The 23,877-nt window shown below is 46.3% G+C and overlaps 1 protein-coding gene across 1 annotated transcript in view; it reads right to left on the minus strand.

The window, feature by feature from the left end:
• The window catches only part of SUSD5 (sushi domain containing 5), a 39,052-nt gene that overhangs the window by 12,422 nt on the left and 2,753 nt on the right, over positions 1 to 23,877 (minus strand). Inside the window, exons 2-4 of the mRNA XM_084902210.1 lie at positions 21,284 to 21,461; positions 16,399 to 16,517; positions 3,122 to 3,310 (exon numbers count right to left, since the gene is read on the minus strand). Of these exons, the coding sequence (XP_084758336.1) occupies positions 3,122 to 3,310; positions 16,399 to 16,517; positions 21,284 to 21,461 (486 nt within the window). The remainder of the gene's footprint in view (positions 1 to 3,121; positions 3,311 to 16,398; positions 16,518 to 21,283; positions 21,462 to 23,877) is intronic.

Genomic DNA, 23,877 nt, shown 5'->3' on the forward strand with positions numbered 1-23,877 from the left:
TGGACCTTGATGTTGGGGTGGACATACAAGCCCGTGCTGTGTGGCTGAGGCCCTTCTCCACAATCCACTCAACCACCACCCAGGTGTGGGTGCCCCTATGGGTCCGTTCCTGCTCATCATTCTAAAGTCTACATTTCAGCAAGCTCACCCAGGCAGGCTCCGCCTGATTAATGGGTTTTTGTAAAACCCGTGCTTCACTGAACTGATGGAGCAACTCAGTTCTCCAAGGTATTGGGTGCTGTTGGTGTCCTGCCCCGTCCCCTCTCCCAGGCCAGTGCACCCTCCATGGTCCGCATGAGAGTGAAAGGAGAGAACAAATACTCATTGAGCCCACACCAGTTCCCAGGCCCTGTTCTAAGTGATGGACTTGCAGGAAGCCCCTGGGGGGTGGCAGTAGGTGAAAATCAGTATCCATGTTTTCATCTGAGCACTTTAAGGCTCAGGGAAGTCAAGGAAATTGTTCAGAGTCCCCTTCCCTTCCGAGCCTTCCCGTTGTCATGGAAATAACCTTAAGTCTCTCGCATCTCATAAAGGGAACAAAACAAACTCTCACGACCTCTTGGGGCCCTCGGTCCTCTTCCAGGTGCAATATTTGTCTCTTTCCTAGTTCTCTTCATGGACAGCAGACATTCCAGAATGGGTTCTCTGCCCTTCCCTTGGCTCTCTTCCCTACTCTACCCGGTTCCTGTACTCACCACAGTGCACCCCGCTCCCCATACACTCACGGAAAGTACGAGGCCGCCTGGACCCTCTCAGGTTGTGAAGCCAAAGGTCATTCATTGAGCACCATTTCTGCCTGCAAACACACACTTCCCTTAAAAATGTCGCCTTCTGCGACCCCTCCCCTCCCTTCTACTTCATCATCTGCTGCTTTTCTGTCTCCTTTGAGGCAGCCGAGTTTTCTTTAGGGTTGGGGCACTTTTGCCCAACTTTGCATACACAACAATGAGGACTCTGCCAAGCGAAGGGCTGTAGGGTGATTGAATGAAGGAATAGCCCATCGGCTGGTACCAGGGATGTTGTTAACCAAACCCAGGTGAGTCCAACTGCAAAGCTCTTATTGGACCCACTCTCCCAAGGTGACTGTTCTCCAATTTCAAACAGTTCCCTAGTCAAACAAGGTGATGGTCCCTGGAAACAATGCATGCAAAATGGAGTGAAATACTTGGTGATGATATTCTTGTCTCACTCACACTTCTTATAATGACTCGGAGACGTTAACTGTTAAACCTACAGAGTATTGAAAACTGGAACGGTCTGTGTACTCAGCCAAGGGTAGAAACCAAGATTCTTGCCCAGCAGCTGAAAGCTCTAACAACTCCGCTTTGCAGTGAGAAAATAAACACCGTTTCAGACACACAAAACCCGCATTTAGTTCTCGCTCTGCCGGGGCCAGTAAACATGTCATTTGGCTGGTAGGTGTGGCTCAGGGGAAGGTGTGGCTTCGGGGGCCTGACCAGAAGAGAGCCAGCTCATGAACCATCGTGGGGTGAGTATGGGTGCACTTTGAGGTGATGCAACAAACAGGAACTCGGGCCGGGCCTGGCGTCTGGTTTTCTGACCAGGTGAAAGGTCCGAGCTGCCAAGGAGCTCCTGCCTGCCACGGAGGAAAGTGCTAGAAGATCGCTCAACTCGTGCTTCTCGAGCTCGTCCCAGTCCGTATCCTTTTGTTACCGGTACACAACGAGGCAAGTACAAGGTACCCCGAGAGGAAGTTTCTAGAGTTTTTTTAAAACAACGTGACAGGCGAGTTTTATTCTAATTTAACCAAAACATGGAGCTCATATTTTGAATGTCTTTGTATAATTTAGTTTTATAGTATTTCATTTTTATGATTTCCTTTTACTGGAGTATCAGTCTGCCCATGACTAGGGGGAAAAAATGTAATGGTCCACAGAAAATAAGAGAAGTAGCAAAGTAGACAAGAGTAACAACAACAACAAAAAATTATTCATTCAGAGACACTCCAAGAGGAAAAAGCCATGGGAGAGAATATTGACAACTCATTCATTTAAGAAGGTTTTATGTAAAAAAAAAAAAAAAAAAAAAAAAAAAAGGAACCCTACATCAGTGTTTCTCAACCTTCTCTCATGATGAGAATCACCTGGTGGAGTTGTTAAAACACAGATTCCTGAATCCCAACTAAGAAGTGCTAAACTACAATAGAATTTTTGAGAACATATAGGTAAAATTGCATACCTAACTTAGTGCTCTGTATATAACATCTGTCTTAGAGCACTAGTTAAGAATACAATTTTACCTATATGTTCCCAAAAATCCTAGTTTAGCACTTCTTAGTTGGGATTCAGGAATCTGTGTTTTAACAACTCCACCAGGTGATTCTCATCATGAGAGAAGGTTGGGAAACACTGCCCTACATGATGTGAATAACCATTTCAACTCAATGTGATCAGGTTTTGGAAGTTCAGTGCCGATCAGCAGCCTTTCTCAGCCTTACCTACATATTTGGACTCACATGCCTGCCACGGCCTGCGGGCTAGGTGGTAAGTAGTCCAAGGCTGAAGGGCAGCGCAGGCAATTCTTGTCATGGGGGGCAGCCCACACAGCAGTCCTGAAGGGATCCTCCCTGCTCCAGCCCTGACACCCCTGGGACCGCTCCAGGGCCAGGGAATAGGCCCTGCACGCAGGGCTGTGGACTCCCCTGGCTTCCAAACCCCATGCCCCTAGGAGCCAGGAGCTCTTCTCAGGGTCCCCACAAGGTCACACCCCGTCCCAAGAACCACCGCCCTCAGGGAAGCCTCAGCCTGGGCTCCTCTCCTGCGGTCATGACAGTCCTCCCGGCCCGGTCCTTCCATCAGGCCTCCGTTGACCATAAGGTTGTTGCTTGGAATGCCAGCTGGCATCCCATCGGATGGGGCTCCCAGGGAAATAAGCCAGGAAGTCAACCCAAGGTCAACCCTGTCCTTAGGGAAGAAGAGAGGGCTTTATGCCCCGGGACCCCCCAGCACGGAAGAGGAGGAGACCAGGTGTGGCTGGAAATGCTGCAGGAACAGCCCTGGGGCCACGCCACCAGGTCCGGAACTCAGGGGGAGGGTCAGACGTGCTCCGCTCGCCAGTCAGGGCAGGTGCAGGCGGGGAGGGGCGGGGCGGGGCGGCTTACCTTTCCCGCAGGCCTGCACCAGGCCGTACCACTCCCCGCAGCTGTTGCACAGCAAGGTGAAGGCGCTCTCGCGGTGGCCGGTGACGTGGCCCGGGGCGCACACGTACAGCAGCTCGTCCCCCATCTCCAGGCCGGTGCGGCCCTGCAGGATGGTGTGTGGGAACGAAGGCGGGTCTCCGCACGGCTTCTCTGGAGAGGAGGGGTTACAGTTAGCGTCCCCAAACTAGGCAGACCTCGTGCCATTTGGGAGAAAACAAACATAAAAGACAACTCTCCCGGGAGTAACGGGGTGAGAGGGGTGGGGGGAGCTGGTTCCCCCACATTCTGGCATCCCAGGGCCTGGGAAGAACCCCAGGCAAAGACGAGGCACTCAAAAATGTTCGTTGAATGAACGATTGTGTTTTTAAAATATGCATGGTCTCAGTAAAACATACATGTATTTTACTGTTCCAGGCAACATTCCCCTGTAATGTAATGTCCCCTTGTAAAGGAGGAACCAGAGACCAGCAAGCACGCCCCCTCCCCCCCCCCCTTTTTTTTATTGAGATCACTGATTGGCTGCCTCCTGCAGGCCCCACAGTGGGGATCGTGCCCACAAACCAGGCATGTGCCCTTGACCAGAATTGAACCCTGGAACCCTTCAGTCCGCAGTCTGACGCTCTATCCATGGAACCAAACTGGCTAGGGCCAAGCTCTCCTTTTTGGCCTTATTTATGTAAGTGAGCAGGTTCTCGTTGTCAAAAGCTAAAATGTTAACAGACTATAGGGTACTCTCTCGTCCTCCAACCTCAGCCCTGATGGCAACACTGGAATCAGTTGGTATATACAAATACATACAGACACACACACACACACATATACAGATGGATAGATAGCTATAGTTGTGTGTGTGTGTGTGTGGGGGGGTTAACATGAATGGGATCATATATATGTTACTGAGAGCATACATTTTTTAAAAACAAACTATTATTAGAGCTCTTTTAGGTTCCCAGCAAAATTGAACAGAAAGTACAGACGGTTCCTATGTCACTACCCCTACACACGCACAGCCTCACCTGCTATCAAAATCCCATACTGTGACACAATTGTTACAACTGGCGAACCTACATTATTATCGCCTAATAGCCAGCTTACATTTGGGTTCACTCTGTGGGGGAGCCTTACTCTGGGATCTGAAGATGGAGAAGAGTTCCCACCTGGGCCTGGAACTTCTTCCGATGCCTGCCCTACAGCTGGCCCCGGGGTCAGTCTTGGGGGACACAGCCTGTGACTCCTTTTTTTTTTTTTTAATAAATATATTTTATTGATTTTTTTACAGAGAGGAAGGAAGAGGGATAGAAAGTCAGAAACATCGATGAGAGAGAAGCATCTATCAGCCGCCTCTTGCACACCCCCTACCAGGGATGTGCCTCCAGCCAAGGTACATGCCCTTGACCGGAATAGAACCTGGGACCCTTGAGTCCATAGGCTCTATCCACTGAGCTTAACCGGTTTCGGCTTCATGATTTCTTTTAACTTCCTGCCCTAGTTCTTCCGTGAGGTTTTCACTGGCGTGAATGCAATCAATCTGGCAAGCTCAGGGGGAGCCCACGTGGCAGGCCTTGCAAACTCGGTGACCAAAGGTAACCACACAGGACGTTCTGATCATAAACCCCTAACTAGGCAGGCCGTGGAGGGCGCTCACGTCCCAGGCCCACAGCTTCCTCAGCAAAGGCCGGTCTTTACCTTACGTGAGCCCTGTGCATTGCTCTTATGCATCCAGGATAACATACCTTTGAAATGTCAACTAGTTTTCTTTTCTCAGCCCCTTTGAGGCACAGCCACAGGCATCAGAGCACAAAGCCACCAGATCACAGAACCCCTCACGATAGCATGTTCCCTGCATGCCATCTCCATGTGCTGTACATGTTCATTATCAACCATGCTGAACCCTCCCATGTGAAAGAAGTATGTGTTTCTCCATTCTGCCTTTTATCTACTTCTAGAGATTTCTCCGGTTGGCTTTCTCCCGCCCTCTTAATCTACCGCAGAGGAATTTCTCATGATTCTCTTTGTGTCTCCTCCTTTGATTCTAATGTGTCAAATAAGCAGCTATTCTCCTGAGCATTTTCTCCATCCATTGAGATCTTGCTTTGCGGCATTATCCTCAACAATTTGACTCAAATAAACTCTTACAAACATTTCTGTAGGATGGATATTCTTTCATTGGCACTAGTGTATATATTCTTTAATTTTTGTTTCCTCTTAGAAATGAATGTAGACTGGTTTGTAGTAAGAGTTGTGAATTGCTTTTTAAAAAAATCTGTGGCTGCCCTGACCAGTTTGGCTCAGTGGATAGAGTGTCAGCCTGCAGACTGAAGGGTCCGAGGTTCGATTCCGGTCAGGGGCATGTACCTTGGTTGCGGGCACATACCCCAGTAGGGGATGTGCAGGAGGCAGCTGATTGATGTTTCTAACTCTCTATCCCTCTCCCTTCCTCTCTGTAAAAAATCAATAAAATTTATATTTTTAAAAAATCTGTGGCTGGTTGTGAGGCAGCCACTAAGGGACTCACCCCAGGCTGCAGCCAGTGAGGGAATCCAGAAGGGGAGGAGGGAGGCCCAAGCCTTCCTCCTTCCACATCAGCGGGAGCTGCCACACCCGGCTCAGGCGAGACCCTTGGGCTCAGATATCCAGAGGACGGATGTAAACACAGTCCCATTGTGTGAAATCACATGTTTGTTGATGTTAATTGAGGAAAGAGGTTAATGGTTACAGAGTTGGGGCCTGAGCTAACCAGGTCAGACTTCCAGCTTCCAAGTGGCCAGTGGGCATTCTCTAGTAGTTACAGATAGAATCCATCCCATTTAAAACATAAAAAATATCTTACTGGGTAAGCTTCAAATCCCACCTTCTCCTCAACCCTCATTAAGCATGATGTCAGCTGTAGTTCTTGTTTGTTTGTTTGTGTGTTTTGGTAAATATTCTTTATCAAGTTGAAGAAGATGATAACTTCCTAGTTGCCTGTGAGTTTTATCATAACAGATGCTGGGTTTTGTCAAATGCTTTTTCTGCATCGATCCATCTGCTCATGTGCTTCTTCGTCCTTAGCATGTTTATGTGATGGATTACATCAATTGATTTTTTAAAAAATATATATATTTTATTGATTTTTTTTTTCAGAGAGGAAGAGAGAGGGATAGAGAGTTAGAAACATCAATGAGAGAGAATCATCGATTAGCTGCCTCTTGCACACCCCCTACTGGGGATGTGCCTGCAATCAAGGTACATGCCCTTGACCTGAATCAAACCGGGACCTTTCAGTCCTCAGACTGTCACTCTATCCACTAAGCCAAACTGTTCTCAACTACATCAATAGATTTTTTAAAATGTTGAACCAGCCTTACACACCTGGGATAAGTCCCACTCGGTTGTGGTCTGTACATCTTTTTTTATATGGTTGGATTCAAATTGTTAATATTTTGTTGAAGATTTTTGTATCTATGCTAACTTGTATTGGTCTGTAGTTTTCTTATAATGTCTTTCTCTCACTCTGAGTTAGGAAGTGTTCCCTCTGCTTCCAATTTCTGGAAGAGATTGCAGAGAAATGGTATAATTTCTTCCTTATATATTCGGTAGAATTCACCAGTGAACTCATTCTGATTTGAAAGGTTATTAATTATTGATTCAATGTCTTTCCTTCCAGGCTAGGCCAGAAACTCGAAGTCATTTTCCCTCTAATATTTTAGCGGCCTTTCCACATGAGAACTACAAACTACCTCAATCTTTTGAAAGGCTACATTATCGCACACTGTTATGTAATCATTACACTGACATTTATGTTGGTTCCAAGTTTTCGCTGTTATAAACAATGCTACCACGGGCAGCTCAGATGGGCATTTTTTGTACGTATCCTATTTCATAAGGAAAAACTTCTAGAACTGGAATTGCTGCATCAAAGTGACGCACTGAGACCTTTTTCGAAAAAGGAAATAATATTAAGTTCAAATTTCCTCTTCTAGCTTTCATCTGTTGGGAAGGAAAGCCTTTAGTCCTCATGCAGTCGAGTTACCTAAGCAGCATATTGCTTGCAGGAAGATGTGCTAAGAAAAGATGAAAATAGAAAACGGGACTCAAGTGCTTCAAGCCACCTGATTGGCCTCCCAGCTTGTGGTTCGGGTGGCGTTTTCTCAGAGAGCCATGGCTCTGTGTGTCATTTAACTGGAGAGATTTTGAATGAAGAAGGGTGTGGCTGTGCTTTAGGAAGTCAGCACAGAAGGTTGTGTTTAAACTGCCTTCTTGACTGTCGCCCAGGAGATCAGCTATTTATCCCCTCCACGTGGCAAGGAGGAACGGGCAGCCACCTGGACCTTGTCACAAAGCCAGGGGCACCCCACTGAGCAGAGACGCAGGGCATTCTGAGGAGAACGGACCAAGGTCAAGAGCCTCAGTCAAATAAGTTTGAGCCAAAGGCCAGCTGGTGTCTCCGGGGCAAAAGGCTCTGTCTCTCCAACATCCTCGACTCACATAGGACCTCCCAGTCCCCAGTCTTTTCTCCTCGTACCAGATCCAGCTTAGGAAACGGAAGGCTCTTCATCAAACATTTCATCAAACACCACTTACTGTGGTTGGCAAATTGCGGCTCACGAGCCACATGTGGCTCTTTGGCCCCTTGAGTGTGGCTCTTCCACAAAATACCATGGCCTGAGCAAGTCTATTTTGAAGAAGTGGTGTTAGAAGAAGTTTAAGTTTAAAAATGTTGGCTCTCAAAAGAAATTTCAATCGTTGTACTGTTGATATTTGGCTCTGTTGACTAATGAGTTTGCCGACCCCTGGTAGTACATACTTCTATCATCTATTTGTGGAACACAACACCGACTCTTTGGAAGAAAAGCCAGGCGCAGGGTAACAGAGTCAATGAGAACTGGCCAAATCGACACCTTTGCAGACTCTTGGGACCTTTTCTCTGAGATGTCATTTCCAGAATGGCCTGGGCTAGATTCTGGCTCAGTAAAACCACAGCAATGCTCCTGAGTCTGGCCACACACACCCTATGATTCTGGACTTCCCACAAATGCCGGAGACAGGAAACACTTTGCTTCTTAGGTGTTGTGATTTCAGACGCTCCAAAATACCAATTCCATGCCTTAGCGAGCCCAACCATCCCAGTGCCAAAACCACCACCCAAGGCCAGGTGCAACTTAAATTAGTTCCTTTCAGGAGCCCTCCCACCTTTAACCTCATGAGAGAGCTATGGAAAACAGCTGACTGTATACCCGGGCCTAGTCTCCTCTTTAGGAAAACTTGCATTTGGGCCCTTCTCACTGCTACAGTCAGGTATTCCACAGGTAGTGTTTGGAGTTTGGGGAGTCTCAAGAGCTGGGTTTCAACGGGAAGAGCAATCTCTATCTATTATTTTCCCTTTCAAGGAATGAGATTTTATAAGAGATCTTATCTCTCACTTTAATAATGAAATCAATATATATATGTATATATATATTGATTTCAGAGAGGTAGGGAGAGGGAGAGAGAGAAACATCAATGCTGAGAGAGAATCATCGATTGGCTGCCTCCTACTGGGTATCGAGCCCACAAGTCAGGCATGTGCCCTGGTCCGGAATGGAACCATGACCTCCGGGTTCATAGGTGGACGCTTGACCACTGAGCTACGCCGGCTGAGCAAATACATAATACAAATATATAATAACAGTATATAATACTGTTTGTGTCTTTCAGTATTTTCAGTTTTTATTTTTTGTGCTTCCCAGTCCTTTATTTGGTCTTCCACGCTCTGAGGCCTGCATCACAGGCCGTGCCTTCTCTGCCCGCAGCTTCGTTAGGTCGTGGTCTCGGAGCTCGTCCTCCAGGGTCCACCATGTCCTCCCGCATCAACCCCCCTGGGGCCCCAAGGTGACCACGCCCCCGACGTGACCACGCCCCACTGTGACCACGCCCCCGGGGCCGCAGCGCGCAGGGCGGGGCTGTCAGGCGCCACGTGCAGATCCCTCGGGAGATGAGCCCACGTGGCCCGGAGCCTCCCAGAGTGTGAAGCACGCAGGCGCCGGGTGGGCCGTGCCCAGAGGCTTCCCTCGGTGCGACCCGGCTTCTCCCGCTCAGGGGCTTGGCCTCGGAGGTCAGCGACGGGATCCAGAAGCTGGGCACGGGCTGGGCAGCACCTGGGCCGGTCCCAGAGGAAGTCTTGGGCGTGAAGGCCTGGCCTGGAGGGCCCCGCTCAGCATGGCCGCCTCCTTCCCCAGGAAGCCCCGCGCCTGGTCCTGCGCTGCTGCAGCTCTTGGTGCTCCTCCCGCCGGGCGCCCGCGGCTTCTGCAGGCCTCCATGTGCCGGCACCTCCTTCTCCTGGTGCAGCATGGCCCCCGGGATTGCCTCGCCGCATGCAGGGAGCCATCCGGGGTGACGGCGGGGTCATGGCCCGGCTGCAGAGGCAGCAGCGGTGTGAGCGCTTGGCGGCATCCGGCTCAGTGCAGGGCTCTGCGGAGGCCGCCGGGCCTGGCCTCCTCCTCCTCATGGTAAGTCATCCTTGCAAGAGACCGAAGTTGGCTTGCAGAAGCGGGTGTCAGGCAGGGGTGTGTGCCTTAGCAGTCAGTACGAGGTGGTGGGAGGAGTCATCTGAAAACTCACTACCATCTCCTTTTCCTCTGACTCCTTGTTCCTTCCTTGATTCGTAGTCTGTCTCGTTTTCTATTTAAATGGGGACACTTGCTTGCCATTCAGATCTTCTGAAAGCCAGTTCCCATGGAGTTTAGAACGCATATGAAAGTGGATGCTTTCATTTTTGAGAACGTTTACGCCACTTCCACTATGATTTTTGAAGTTCTCGAGAAGAGCCCACAACCTCCATTATTATTCCACAAACCGAGGATGGAGAAATCACAACACCAAGCTCCTCCTTCACTGCCTATGGCTGAAGAGGCTGACGTTTGTGACCACCCGCCCAGCTCCACCTTACTCCTCCCAGCTCCACCTTACTCCTCCCAGCACGCACGGGCATTGTCTTCCCCACTCCACCCAGTGTTATTTGTTCTCAAACTCTCTATCGCTGCTCAAACGTGAAGGACGTGTAACACGCATTGTGCTGTGTGTTTTTTTTTTTGTTTTGTTTTGTTTTAAATATATGTTTTATTGATTTCAGAGAGGAAGGGAAAGGGAGAGAGAAAAGTCAATGATGAGAGTCATTGATGGGCTGTCTCCTGCACACCCCCTACTGGTGATTGAGCCCACAACTGGGGCATGTGCCCTGACTGGGAATTGAACTGGAACTGGGACCTCATGGTTCATACATCTATGCTCAACCACTGAGCCAACCCGTGGCTGGGCACTCTGCTGTGTTTCTGAGTTTGAGTCAATAGGTCAAGTTAGGGCCTGAGAATTTGCATTTATAATGAGTTCCCAGGTGATAGTATTGTTCCAGGGACTACCCTTGGAGAACTACAGCTCTAGATAACTAGCACACCCTCAAAAAAAAACAGGCGAAGTGAATGTATGGTGACGTTACTATATGGTGACGGCAGGCAGAACAGAAATTGCCTCTGGCTCTGCTGGCACGGGGAGAGGAGAGCACCTGTGGGGAAGGGTTCCCGGGAACTACCGGGGGTGAAGGAAATGTTCTACATCTTTACTGATTATGAGTGATTTCCACTTCCTTTGTACTTCCTCTAACAATGGCCGCATGCTCCTGTTTATAATTGGGAAATACATTAAAATATAAAGTGGAGCTGCCAAGACTGGTTTGCCTTAGTGGATTGTGGATTGAGTGTCGGCCTGCGGATTGAAGGGTCCCGGGTTTGATTCCGGTGGGGGGGCGGGGGGGGGGGGGGAAGGCGCATGTATCTTGGTTGCAGGCACATCCCCAGCAGGGGGTGTGCAAGAGGCAGCTGATCGATGTTTCTCTCTCATCAATGTTTCTGACTCTCTATCCCTTTCTCTTCCTCTCTGTAAAAAAATCAATAAAATATATTCTAAATAAAATATAAAGTGGAGCTAATGAAACACATCTCATTAGGTTGTGAGCAGAAGTAAGTGAGCTTATGCCTTGCCCGGTGCCCAGTAACATGCCTGGAACTTAACAGGGGCCTACGTAAATATGAGTTCCATTTCCCAAGTAAGCTGAAGACTCTGGTCTTTTGAGTCATTCTCCAAGCAATGATGACAACTGAATGCCCAGTTCCCTCAAACCACATGCAGCCAAGCACACGTTGGCTGAACAGGAACTGAGGGAAGAAGGGCAAAATCAAATGGCTCGTGACATCCATCAGAACACGGACCCGTTGGCACAATTTCTCTGGCTGCTCAGACACCCCGTGTTCCTGGGTATTGACTGTTTGAGTGTCAGGACGGATCCAGCCTAGGCTTCTGGAAAGGAAGACCTGGTACTGTTTGGTCTGAAGTGTAGGTGGCAGAGGAGGGGGCTTCACTGCTCACTGAGATGGAGATGACTTAGGCTCCCTCTGAATCCACCTCAGACATGCCCAGCAGCTACTCAAGCCACTGGGGATATTTGAATCGGAGTCATTCTCCTGAAACACGAGTCCTTATGGCTGTCCCAGAGCTAGTCTCCCCAAACCATTGTTCTCCCTATCTGCCATGTCCTTTCCTCCCTTCCCTAATAATTATTTCCAGAAACAAAATCTTCAAATTCCACCTCAAATGCCATTGACTCAGGAAATCTGCTAATTACCCTCCTCCTTTGTGTCAGGAAACATATTCAACTATTACTTATCCTGTCAACTCCTTGAGGGTGGGAATGAGACCTCTATATCCAGCTGTCTATCTATCTTATCTATCATCTATCTATATATCCATCTATCCATCCATCCATCCATCTATCCATTCTTCCACGGAATAACCCACAAGTCTGAGCACTGGACTTGACCCTCAATAAATAAATTGCCAAGGTCAGGTCAATGGTAATGAGCTCAGAACCTTCCACACTCCTTTGGGAGACCCTGAACTGAATACGTTCTATCAGGTGTTCAAAGCACTACGGTTGATTTCCGTCACCTGATTGCAGCCAAATAATTTCCCCCAAAGCCAATCCTGAGGCCTGGGGCCTCCTCCAGGGAGATCTGAGAATTGGTTACTCTCAAAATGTCCCCATCGCTCTCAAGATGAGCATCCGGTTCTCTTCTTGATGACATAAAGAAGCGAACGATTCCACTTCTGTTTTTAAGGGAAGTACAGGCAATAGGTAAATACACAAGGGCGTTAGAACATGGTGCTAAGAAGGTGGGGTGGGTGAGGTGGGGAAGGGGGGTAGGGAAGAGCAGCCAGCCAACCTGGCTTGGGAGGAGGTGGACAGAAGCACCCTCAGAGCGGAACCCCATGGGTGCAGTCCAGACCCCACACGTCGGCCCCAGACAAAGTGCCAAGAGAAGCAGAGCCAGAGAACCCGAGTGGAGGCAGCTTATTTCATCCACATCCCGTTGGTTAAAAATAACTCCACTTATTAGTTTAAGTGAGATCACCGCAGGACTGGAAATTCACTCTCGGTGAGACAAAGTACTGGAAGGAAAATGAGAAAAGTCTACATTCATGAAGAACTTCATTTCAAAAAAGTAACAGAGGAGGAAGCTGTCTAAATGTTCCAGGGCTCTGTTTTCCTTCTGGGCTCTTTATAAGGAAGCCGTCTGCCGTTCTTGGAGCTGGCATGCACCGACCTCACCGACCCATGGAGCAGCAACGGGCAAAAGGCAACCTTTGGGGACGATACTGTGCCGGTGGTGTGCTGGACCAGACCTCATAGACACTCGCTCCTGAGGGACCACACGGAACCACCTGTCTCAGCTTCTGCTCCAGCACCACGCCTGCCTTCCGCACAGATTTCCCCATTGACTGCGCTCTCAACAAAGGCTCCACGAAGCAGGGCGGAGGGCCATGTGGGAGCAGCTTACATGCTCTTCCTAAAGGATGGAAGGCGGAGGAACAGGAGCTCTCTCTCCCTGAGTGCCCAAGAGAGCAGCCCTCCGACCTTAATGCCACCTCAGCATTCCTGGGTCCCCTTCACCGCCCGCCCGAAGCCTCCTCACAGACCAGGCCAGACGGACTAAGACTCCAGTCTCCTCCACACAGCCTCTCCCGTAGACCCGGAGGGGGTCGGAGGCCAGGCTCAGGCAACTGCTCTGGGATGCAGGGCTCCTGAGCACTTGGACTCCAATGATCCATATTTCGTGTAGGTTTCACTCAACAGCATCAGTCTTCACCAACACTGATCGGCATCATGAATTTCCCTCACAGGTTGGTTCTTCATGACTCAGGGGTTACACACACACACACACCGTTGTCATTGTTACAGTTATGTTGTTTTTAGGAGTATGTAGATCATTTTATCTTTTTGACGTTTCTTATTTTTTATATAAGTTCAAAGAAAAAGTGTAAGACTAAGCAAGGAACTCCCATAAAAACCCTTTATCCAGATTCACCAGCATGTTTTCATTTGGCCCCATTTGCTTTATCATTCGTCTCTAGATAGGTAGAGATATGTATAGATATGTATCGGTATCTATAGAGAGAGACAAATGTATGGAATATGTATGTATGGGTATCAATACCTCTAATTCTTTCCGGGACCATTTGAGTTGTACATATGATGTCCCTTTGTCCCTAAAAATCTTGGAATGGGTTTCCAAGGACAAGGTTATTCTCCTACATAACTGCAGTGCAGTTACCAAAATCGGGGAAAATGTAAACATTAATGCAATACTATTATCTAATTCATAATCCATACTCAGACTTCATCTATTATAGCTATTTTCTCATGGTCCAGGATACAATCTAGGACCACAAATTCAATTTTGTTGTCAAGTCTTTTTAGTCTGTTTTAACCTAGAAGAGTTGCTTAGTCTGTCTTTTTCTTATCCTTATACATGTTTTTAAAGAGTACAGGCCATTCATTTTATAGGCTGTTTCTTAATCTGAGTTTGGCTAACATTTCCTCATAATTATGCATTTGGGACAGGAATACTGCCGAGTTGAAGTTGTGTTCCTCTGAGTGCAATATAGCAGGAGGCACATTATATTTGGCGATTACTCAAATTTGGAGTCACCATCATGGCTTTGACCTGATGCCTTATAGGATGTGAATGGATATTTTCCGCCTCTGGCTTCATGCACTACCATTCTGGGTAAAAGGGGCACACACTTGCATACACACAACCTATTAAAGACCTATGAAGTGGAAAGCCCAGGCTATACTATTGGACAAAGAGAAACACATGGGTCAGTCACCCCTAATGCCCCAGCCAACAGCCAGCTCTCTCCCAGAAGCAAGGCCACCTGACTAGCAATGACCTTAAACTCATGAATGAGCCCAGGTGAAACCAGCAGAATACAACTTGTTGGCGAAAAAAAAAAAAACAAAAAAAAAAAACCTGAATAAACAGGTGTTGTTTTAAGCCACTACCTTTGGGATGATATGTTGCACAGCAAAAGCTAACTGATACCTCTTGTTTATCAGGGGAAAGAGAGAAGACTCAGAAGCCCTGCATATTCACTTAACAGTGCTAAAGAATGAAGGTCATGCTGTTTTGCCTCTGGCCTTGTCTTGTCTTTCTCAGGGATCTGAGCCTTTGCCTGTTTGGGATTTGTTTAATTTACCTATGTGATTTTAGGAAAACAGCAATCCGCCAATGCAGACCTTCCTGTAGGAAAACTCAGTAGCGGCAGAGAATCCTGTCGCTAACGAGCATCTAATAAGCCCCAGCCAGGGCCTTCAGCCCCCCTGTGGCTCCTTGACTTTTTAAAGGAGGTTAGCCGAAATCGGTGTGGCTCATTGGATAGAGCCATCAGCCTGCAGACTCAAGGGTCCCGGGTTCAATTCTGGTCAAGGGCATGTACCTTGGTTGTGGGCACATCCCCAGTGGGGGGTGTGCAGGAGGCAGCTAATCGATGTTCCTCTCATCGGTGTTTCTGACTTTCTATCCCTCTCCCTTCCTCTCTGTAAAAAGTCAATAAAATATATATTTAAAATAAATAAATAAATGAAGGAGGTTAGAATTTGGTGCCTCTAGGGTGCAGCCTGAGGGTTTGTATCTCTAAGAAGTTCACCTGGTGATTCCCATCATCAGAGTGATTTGGGAAACTCTGCATTAGAGAAGTAAACTCTCAAACTGCTCTACATGTTAAAGTCACCAGGGAGCTTAAAAAAACACACCACACACCCAATATGCAGAACATTTATATCAGATTATCGAGGGCTGACATCCGGGCATCAGTATTTCTGAAAACTTCCCAGATGAGGCCAGTGTGCGGCGAAGCAGTCCCTGTGCCGAGGCCTGTGACTGAGGGATAAGCAGACGGCTTTCTCTCCATTGGCATGAGCATTCCCTCCAGACAGCTTGTGTTTCTGGTAATGAACGTGGACTTATTTCAGGGCACACGGAACGCTGCCCTGCGGACTCCTTTATGGTTTTTCTCCCCATCACTCAGCTCATTTCCCAGCAGGAAGTTGAGTTTTCTTCCTATGATCAGTCTCCTAAATCCTATACATTTCATTTGGGGGAAAAGGAGTGCTTTTTTCCTTTTCAGTGTGCTGTCTACCATGAAGAGAGACAGAAAGGTAGGCTGTATCAGTGACTGTAACAGACATGATCAGGGGTTGCCCACATTCCCTAGATACCTTTACCCTGCCCATGCACAGGGGGTTGGTGTGTGGAACCCTTTGCCTGTGCACATCAAAAACCAGAGGAGCCCTAACTGGTTTGGTTCAGTGGATAAAGCGTTGGCCTGCAGATTCAAAGGTCCCAGGTTCGATTCTGCTCAAGGGCATGTACCTTGGTTGTGGGCACATAACCAGTAGGGGGTGTGCAGGAGGCAGCTGGTCGATGTTTCTCTCTCATCGATGTTTCTAACTATCCCTCTCCCTTCCTCTCTGTAAAAATCAATAAAATATGTTTAAAAAACAAACAAACAAACAACAACAACAAAACCACAGAGGAGCCCAGGAATTCACATCTCTCTGAAGCAGCCCTTAGCCAGTGATTGACAGGTGCATTGCTATAAATACCCCTGCTCTCTCCCATGAGCCACCTCCCATGAGTTACCCCCGAACCCGCACCTCAACGCCACCTGGACTCTGCTTAGTATTTCACTATTGCGTGGTCTGCTTCCTTTTCCTGTTCCCTTCTCCGCTGTATTATTGATTTCTCTTTGGAAGTCTCCCTGATATGTTGTGTTGGATGAATCCTCACTCAAGGTCAGTTTCTAGAGAGCACAACCTAAGGTGGCAAACCCCTCCGGCACCCCCCCCCCCCCAACGGAACCGCGACAAAGGCTCTGGCACTGACCTTCATCCTTAATACAAAGGGCGTTGTATGTGCCCCCGGGAGCTGGGCTGCCCTCAATTCTCACATCCACAGCTTTCATGGTGTGCTGCTCACCACTCCCCTTGCTGCACACGGTGGTCCTGAAATAGACAAAGAAGACAAAAAAAACCACGATGAAACTTTTAGAAGAAAGGGTAGGAGAACTGACAGCTTGGAAGCAGCATATATTTTTCTGATTCAGGAGCTTTGGCTGAAAGCTTCAGAGACATTCTCCCCAAACCAAGGTCTAAACTCTAGAGTCAGGAAGACATAGATGCTTAAGTTGAGGGCATATGTATAATTCAGGTTTCAGAGGCTATAAATACATTGTATATCTCTTCTAGTGTATGTGGGTGTTTTTTTAATTTCATACAATTTATGCTCTTCTCTCTCTCTTTAAAATATATTTTATTGATTTTTTTTTTTTTTACAGAGATGAAGAGAGAGTTAGAAACATTGATGAGAGAGAAACATCGATCAGCTGCCTCCTGCACAGCCTCTATTGGGGATGTGCCCGCAACCAAGGTACATGCCCTTGACCGGAATCGAGCCTGGGACCCTTCAGTCTGCAGGCTGACGCTCTATCCACCGAGCCAAATCAGTTTCGGCTGCTCTTCTCATTTTGAGGGGATTTGTTTTGTTGTTCATATTTCTTTAGATGAATCATTAGTCATGAACCTTAAGCCTTTTTTCTCTTCTAACAGGAGCATTTAAATGCTTTACATTTCCCTCTAGGTATAGCTTTTGTAGCATCCCATGGGTATGTTATATTTTTAATATTATACACCTTTACTTATATGCAAATTTCTATTATAATTTATTTTAGTCCCATGGTTTATTTAGGAATATTGTATATTTTATAAACAGCAAACAGTAGAATTTTTTTTTAAAAAATTCAAATTATAATCTTTGTTTTCTAATCCGAACATCTCATCTACTTAACTTAATCACAGATCTCTTTGAATTTAAATCCGCCATCTTTCTATTGGTTATGCCCATTCTTTCTTCCTTTCTCCTTCTTTTCTCCATTTTGATTGCTTTATTTTTTGGCATTCTCTTTCCTCTGTATTGGTTTGGAAGTTATATATCCTTTTACTATTCTTTTCGTAGCTACCCCAGAAGTTTTAACATGTTTCCTCTGCTCACTAAAATTTAACATTTCTTTTACTTTCTTCCTCAATGGCACAACTTAAAATACCATGTATTAACATATTTAAAATACTTCCTGGCTGATATACCATTTTTTTCTTAGTGTTTAGTATTATTATTACTGCTTTATGGAATTATGGACTCTCAGTTTAACAACCTCCTCCTCCCATTTACTCTTTCCGTTCATCATTTTTTTGCATCTGCAGCCTCCCTCCTGCAATTATTTTCCTCCTGCCTTTAGTGTTTCTTTTAGTGTAGGTCCGATTTGATGAATTTTCTCACCTTTTATATGAAAATATCTTTATATCTTTGTTCTTAGAAAATAGCCTTAGTGGGTATATTTTTCTAGGCTGGCAGTAATTTTCTTTTAACACTTTGAAGGTATCGTTCAATTATCTTTGGGCTTTTATTGTTGCTCCTTTCAAGTACCTTTTCTTATTAGTTTTAATATTTTTTGTTCATATTTGACTCTAATCAGATGTGCCAGGTTGTGAATTTCTTTTTGTTTGTCCTACTTGGGCTTGGATGTTTTTCTTCAAATGTGGGTAAGTCTCATATTACTTTTCCTTCACTTCTTTTGGAATTCAAATCACATACATCTTCTTTGCCTTTTACCCTTTCTCCTAAAAATTTCATCCTTTTTTTCCTGTTTTTTTGTTTGTTTGTTTGTTTGTTTTTTTAATTCTGAACATTTTCCTCTAAAATATCTTCCAGTTCACTAATCTTTTCTTTGGCTCTTTTTAATCAGCTGTTAGAACCATCTATTACATTCTTAATTTCTGTGATTGTATTTTTCATTTCTAGGGTTTCCATTTGGTTGTTTTTGTAGTTTTCAGTCTTCTGCCAAAATTACCCTTCTTGGCTCTGTATCTCTGAACACTTTAAAGAGTTATTTTGAAGAATGCATCTACCACGGCTAATACCTAGATTTTTCTACTGGCTATTTTTGTTCTTGTTGGCTTAGCTTCTCATGAGACCGGTTATTTTATATTGTGTGACAAACCCTATGCTTACTAAAATTATTTGTGGAAATCAACTGCCTAGGGTAACGTTTTCTCCCTCTAGAAATGATTTTTAAAATCAGTTCTGCTAGCTACCCGGAGCACTGGGACTCCAGTATCATCTTAACCCCAATTCCTGGGTTAAGTTATGAGGAGGTAAAGCTGTGCTGCCTCTCCTCTGAGGACCCGTGTGCTTCTTGCAGTTTACTCTTACAGCCTTGCCATGTTCCAGCCCAAAGCAAAGGACTCCCCAGGCCCCCCCCTGCACAAAACCTGAATTCAGATCTCTGTCCTCCTAGTCCTACCAGGCTATTGAAATTGCTAACCAGCTTTTCAACCTCCCTTTATTAGAATCTGTAATATCTCCTAGGAGACAAGTGGTCCCAAATTTTGTATTCTCTAGGCCAGTGGTGGGCAAACTGCGGCGCACAAGCCACATGCGGCACTTTGACCTCTTGAGTGTGGCTCTTCCACAAAATACCACGTGCGGGCACGCACGTACAGTATGATTGAAACTTCGTGGCCCATGCACAGAAGTCGGTTTTCGGCCTGGGCGAGTCTATTTTGAAGAAGTGGCGTTAAAGAAGTTTAAGTTTAAAAAATGCGGCTCTCAAAAGAAATTTCAATCGTAGCACTGTTGATATTTGGCTCTGTTGACTAATGAGTTTGCCGACCACTGCTCTAGACCTCTGTCTTTCTCTGGATTTATGTATACACTCAAAATAAATTCATGGAGACACAGATCCTACCTACTATATGTCTACTATGCCACGCTGACTCGTAGGATGCACTGTGCATGGAACAATTGGTTTTTGGTAGGGAGGGGGGGTGGCTGTAACTGATAAAACCCACAGTGAAATGTACATACTAATGGTTAGGTACTTCTTGGTTCTAAGAGCATTAAAATGGAAAACCTATTTTTAATACGTCATGCAGTAAATATATCAAGTTAAGTATGAGTGCTTTGTAAAGAATTGTCGTCGTAGCAATGTCTTAACACTTTACAGCCACACACACACACACACACACACACACACACACACCCCGCCTTACCAAAAACCAATTGTACTTTACAGCAAATCCAGGGAGAATGGACCTTTCCAGTGACTCAGTCTTGACCTGTATTGCCTGGGAGACCTAAGCCTGGCTCTGAGCGGGCTCCTCAGAATCGCTGAGTACCCCGGTTATCTGATGCCATGATGGTGACAGAACTATGAAGAGTTACTCACCCTTGACTACATAATGGAAAAAGTTCATGCACAGGACATGTTTTGTCTATTCAGGACTCTGGATGTGAACATATAAGGCAGAGAGATCCACGGACAAGTTTTGGAGGAGACCTCATGTGTCCTTTCTGCTCGATTGCTGCTTCCCATGTAGCCTGCGGAGGCGTGAGTCAGCGTGGCTGTGTGTGTTTTCTGTGGCCACCCGCCAGCCAGACATCTTCGGGGTCATCGTCTACCAGAGTAGTTCTGGGAGCCCATTCCTTTCTCAGTGGAACGGCTCCTGCCTCCTCTCAGGCGAAAGAAGCCGTTGACGGCATTAATGGGACATTTTCTCCTCGCCGGCCACAGGAACGGCCTCTCCACAAGGACTCCACGGGTCAGGAGCTCAGACAGGGCACAATGAAACGGCTTGTCTCCGCTCCAGAACGTCTGAGAACCTGAGCTGGGGAGACTCGCAGGCTGGTGACAACTCAACAGTTGAGGGCTGGAATCCCCTGGCATCTTCCCTCCCACTTCCGGCCGTTAGTGGTGGCTGTTGGCCAGGACATTGGTTGGGGCTGTTGGCGAAAGAACCGCTTTGGGGCATCCGGTCCGGGCTTCCTCGCCGCATCTCAGGATAGTCAGACTTCTTACTAGAACATGGCATCTCAAAAGTGAGAGTCCTGCCGAAGCCGGTTTGGCTCAGTGGTAGAGCGTCGGCCTGCGGACTGAAAGGTCCCAGGTTCGATTCCGGTCAAAGGCATGTACCTTGGTTGCGGGCACATCCCCGGTAGGGGGTGTGCAAGAAGCAGCTGGTTGATGTTTCTCTCTCATCGACGTTTCTAGCTCTCTATCCCTCTCCCTTTCTCTCTGTTAAAAATCAATAAAATATTTAAAAAAAAAAAAAAAAAAAAGTGAGAGTCCTCAGAAACCCGGATGTGGCTTTCTCTGACTTGATCTCAGACGTCACATAGTGTCACTCCAGCTTTATGGTATTCCGCTGATAAGGTATATCAGACTACGCTGGGCCTGATTCACAGGGAGAGGACACAGACCCCACTTCTCTGTGGAAGCAACGTGCAAGAACCTGTGGCCGTATTTTCACCCCTCCCTACCTTCTTCCCATCCCTGTGTATGCAGATGCGTATCCACAGAGAAAAACATACAGAATATACGCCAGACAGTTAACCTCCGAGGTGGAAAGAAGGGACAAGCTCACTTTGTACTTTATACATACCTGTATCATTTGAAAATTTTACAAGCATGTATTATTTTTGTAATTTAATAAGGAAATTCAAAATAACCAAGTCAGGGGGAATAAACGGACAGATTTGGGGGGGGGGGGGGATTTTTTTTTTTTTTTTAGGTGAGAATTCAAAACAAGAATGCACTGGAAGCCACTGCCCACTGCATGTTGCCTGTCCTGACACCTCATTAAAGCAATTATTTGGCCCCCATAGGAGCCCCGGTGGGGCAGCCGCGTGAGCTGGATGGACAGTTGGATGGACTTACCCCAGGGTGCCGTCGGCCAGCCAGCCCGCGGCGCACACCGCAGAGGCGCACTCGCGCACCACCCTCCGCAGCTCCTCCGCAGACGCCAGGTGAGCGCCCCTGCTCCCGCAGGACAGCCGCGCCGCCTCCAGGTCCAGCCCCCGAGAGCCGTTCTGGGACTCCAGCACGAAGAGCTTCCCTGCGTGGGGACAAGCACGGACACAGGCTGACTCGGGGGCCCGTAAGATGCCATCTCCGCACACGTACTCTCTAGCGGGCACCCGCTGCAAGTAGTTCTCTGCTTGACGGAAGACCCAGCTGCAGCACCTACCCCATGGCACGCATACCTGGGAGGAGGTGTTGACAGCCACGCTAGCGTTTTAACCCATTTTTCCCTCTTTTAAAAAGGACGGAGGAGCCGAAATGGGTTTGGCTCAGTGGATAGAGCGTTGGCCTGCGGACTGAAAGGTCCCAGGTTCTATTCCGGTCAAGGGCATGTACCTTGGTTGCGGGCACATCCCCAGTAGGGGGTGTGCAAGAGGCAGCTGGTCCATGTTTCTCTCTCATCGATGTTTTTTTCTTCTTCTTCTTTTTAAAAAAAATATTTTATTGATTTTTCACAGAGAGGAAGGGAAAGGGATAGAGTGCAAGAGAGAGAAACATTGACCAGCTGCCTCCTGCACACCCCCCACTGGGGATGTGCCCACAACCAATGTACATGCCCTTGACCGGAATCGAATCCGGGACCTTTCAGTCTGCAGGCCGATGCTCTATCCACTGAGCCAGACCGGTTTCGGCTCTCATCGATGTTTCTAACTCTCTATCCCTACCTCTTCCTCTCTGTGAAAAATCAATAAAATATATTTAAAAAAATAAAAATAAAATAAAAAGGGTGGAGGAGGTCCAAGGGGGAAATGGGGGGATATCTGTAATACTGTCAAAAATAATATAATAATGATAATAGCCAAAACCGGTTTGGCTCAGTGGATATTTATCTGAAACAGTTCAGAGTAATGATGTTAAAAATGCTTAAGAGTCTGAAAAAAAAAGTATATAGTAACTATGAAAAAAGAACAGTTTGAGATAAGTAATGACATACACATTGGAAGGAATACAGAGCAGATTAGTGGAAGTCAAGGATTGAATCAGTGAATTAGAAGAGAGAGTTGAAAATATCACTTAGAGAACCAAAAAATAAAAATTAAAAAATTAAAAAACAGGAGGACAGCTTAAGGAAGCTGTGGGAAAATGTGAAACATAACAATATTTGCCAAAAGCAGTTTGGCTCAGTGGTAGAGTGTCGGTCTGCGGACTGAAAGGTCCCAGGTTCGATTCCGGTCAAGGGCATATACGTTGGTTGCGGGCACATTCCCGGTAGGGGGTGTGCAAGAGGCAGCTGGTCAATGTTTCTCTCTCATCGACGTTTCTAGCTCTCTATCTCTCTCCCTTCCTCTCTATAAAAAAATCAATAAAATATATTTTTTAAAAAAACCAAAAACAATATTAGAATGGTAGGTGTGCCAGAAGAGGGAGAAAGGGAGAAAGGAATAGAGAAGGTGTTTGAAGAAATAATGGCAGAAAACTTCCCTAACCTGATAAAGGAAAAAGTTACACAAGTTCAGGAGGCACAGAGAACTCCAAACAAGAAGAACCCAAACAGACTCACACCCAGACACATCATAATTAAAATGCCAAAAATTAAAACAGAGAATCTTAAAGACAGCAAGAGAAAAGAAAACTGTTACCTACAAAGGAGTCTCCATAAGGCTGACACCTGATTTCTCATCAGAAACTCTACAGGCCAGAAGGGAATGGCATGAAGTACTCAAGGTAATGGAAAGCAAGGATCTGAGACCAAGATGACTATATCCAACAAGGCTCTCATTCAAAATAAACGGTCAAATACAGAGCTTCCCAGGGGAGGGGTGGAGGGGGGAGAAGGCTAAAGGAGTTCATCACCACCAAGCCAGCATTACAAGAAATGCTAAAGGGATTCTTGTAAGTAAGGGATTGCTGAGAAGAAACAGAGAAATCTAGTCATACAGAATGAAAATGGCTATAAATAAGTACCTCTCAATAAAAACCCTAAATGTAAATGGATTAAATGCTCCAATCAAAAGGTGTAAGGTAGCTGAATGGATAAAAAAAACAGGACCCAACTATATGCTGTCTACAAGAGACCCACCTCAAAACAAAAGACACACACAGGATGAAAGTGAAGGAATGGAAAAAGTTTTTCTATGCAAATAGAAAAGAAGAAAAAAAAAAGCTGGAGTAGCAATACTCATATCCAACAAAATAGACTTTAAAAGCATCATGCTAAGCAAAATAAGCAAGTCGGAGAAAGATAAATATCATATGCTCTCACTCATTTGTGGAATATAATGAACAGCATAAACTGATGAACAAAAATAGACCCAAAGGGGGAAAAATATTCTAGAATATAATAGAAGTAATCCTGTTATTTGCAGATTTTTAATATTTCCTACAACTTTTGTGATATCATACTATGTTAATACAGTTTTAGTAATAATATTATACTTAAAAACCTTTAAAAAATCACAATGTCGCTGAAACCGGTTTGGCTCAGTGGTAGAGCATCGGTCTGTGGACTG

Source organism: Pipistrellus hanaki, assembly GCF_964339955.1.
Source record: "Pipistrellus hanaki genome assembly, chromosome: 13".
Classification (NCBI taxonomy): domain Eukaryota; kingdom Metazoa; phylum Chordata; class Mammalia; order Chiroptera; family Vespertilionidae; genus Pipistrellus; species Pipistrellus hanaki.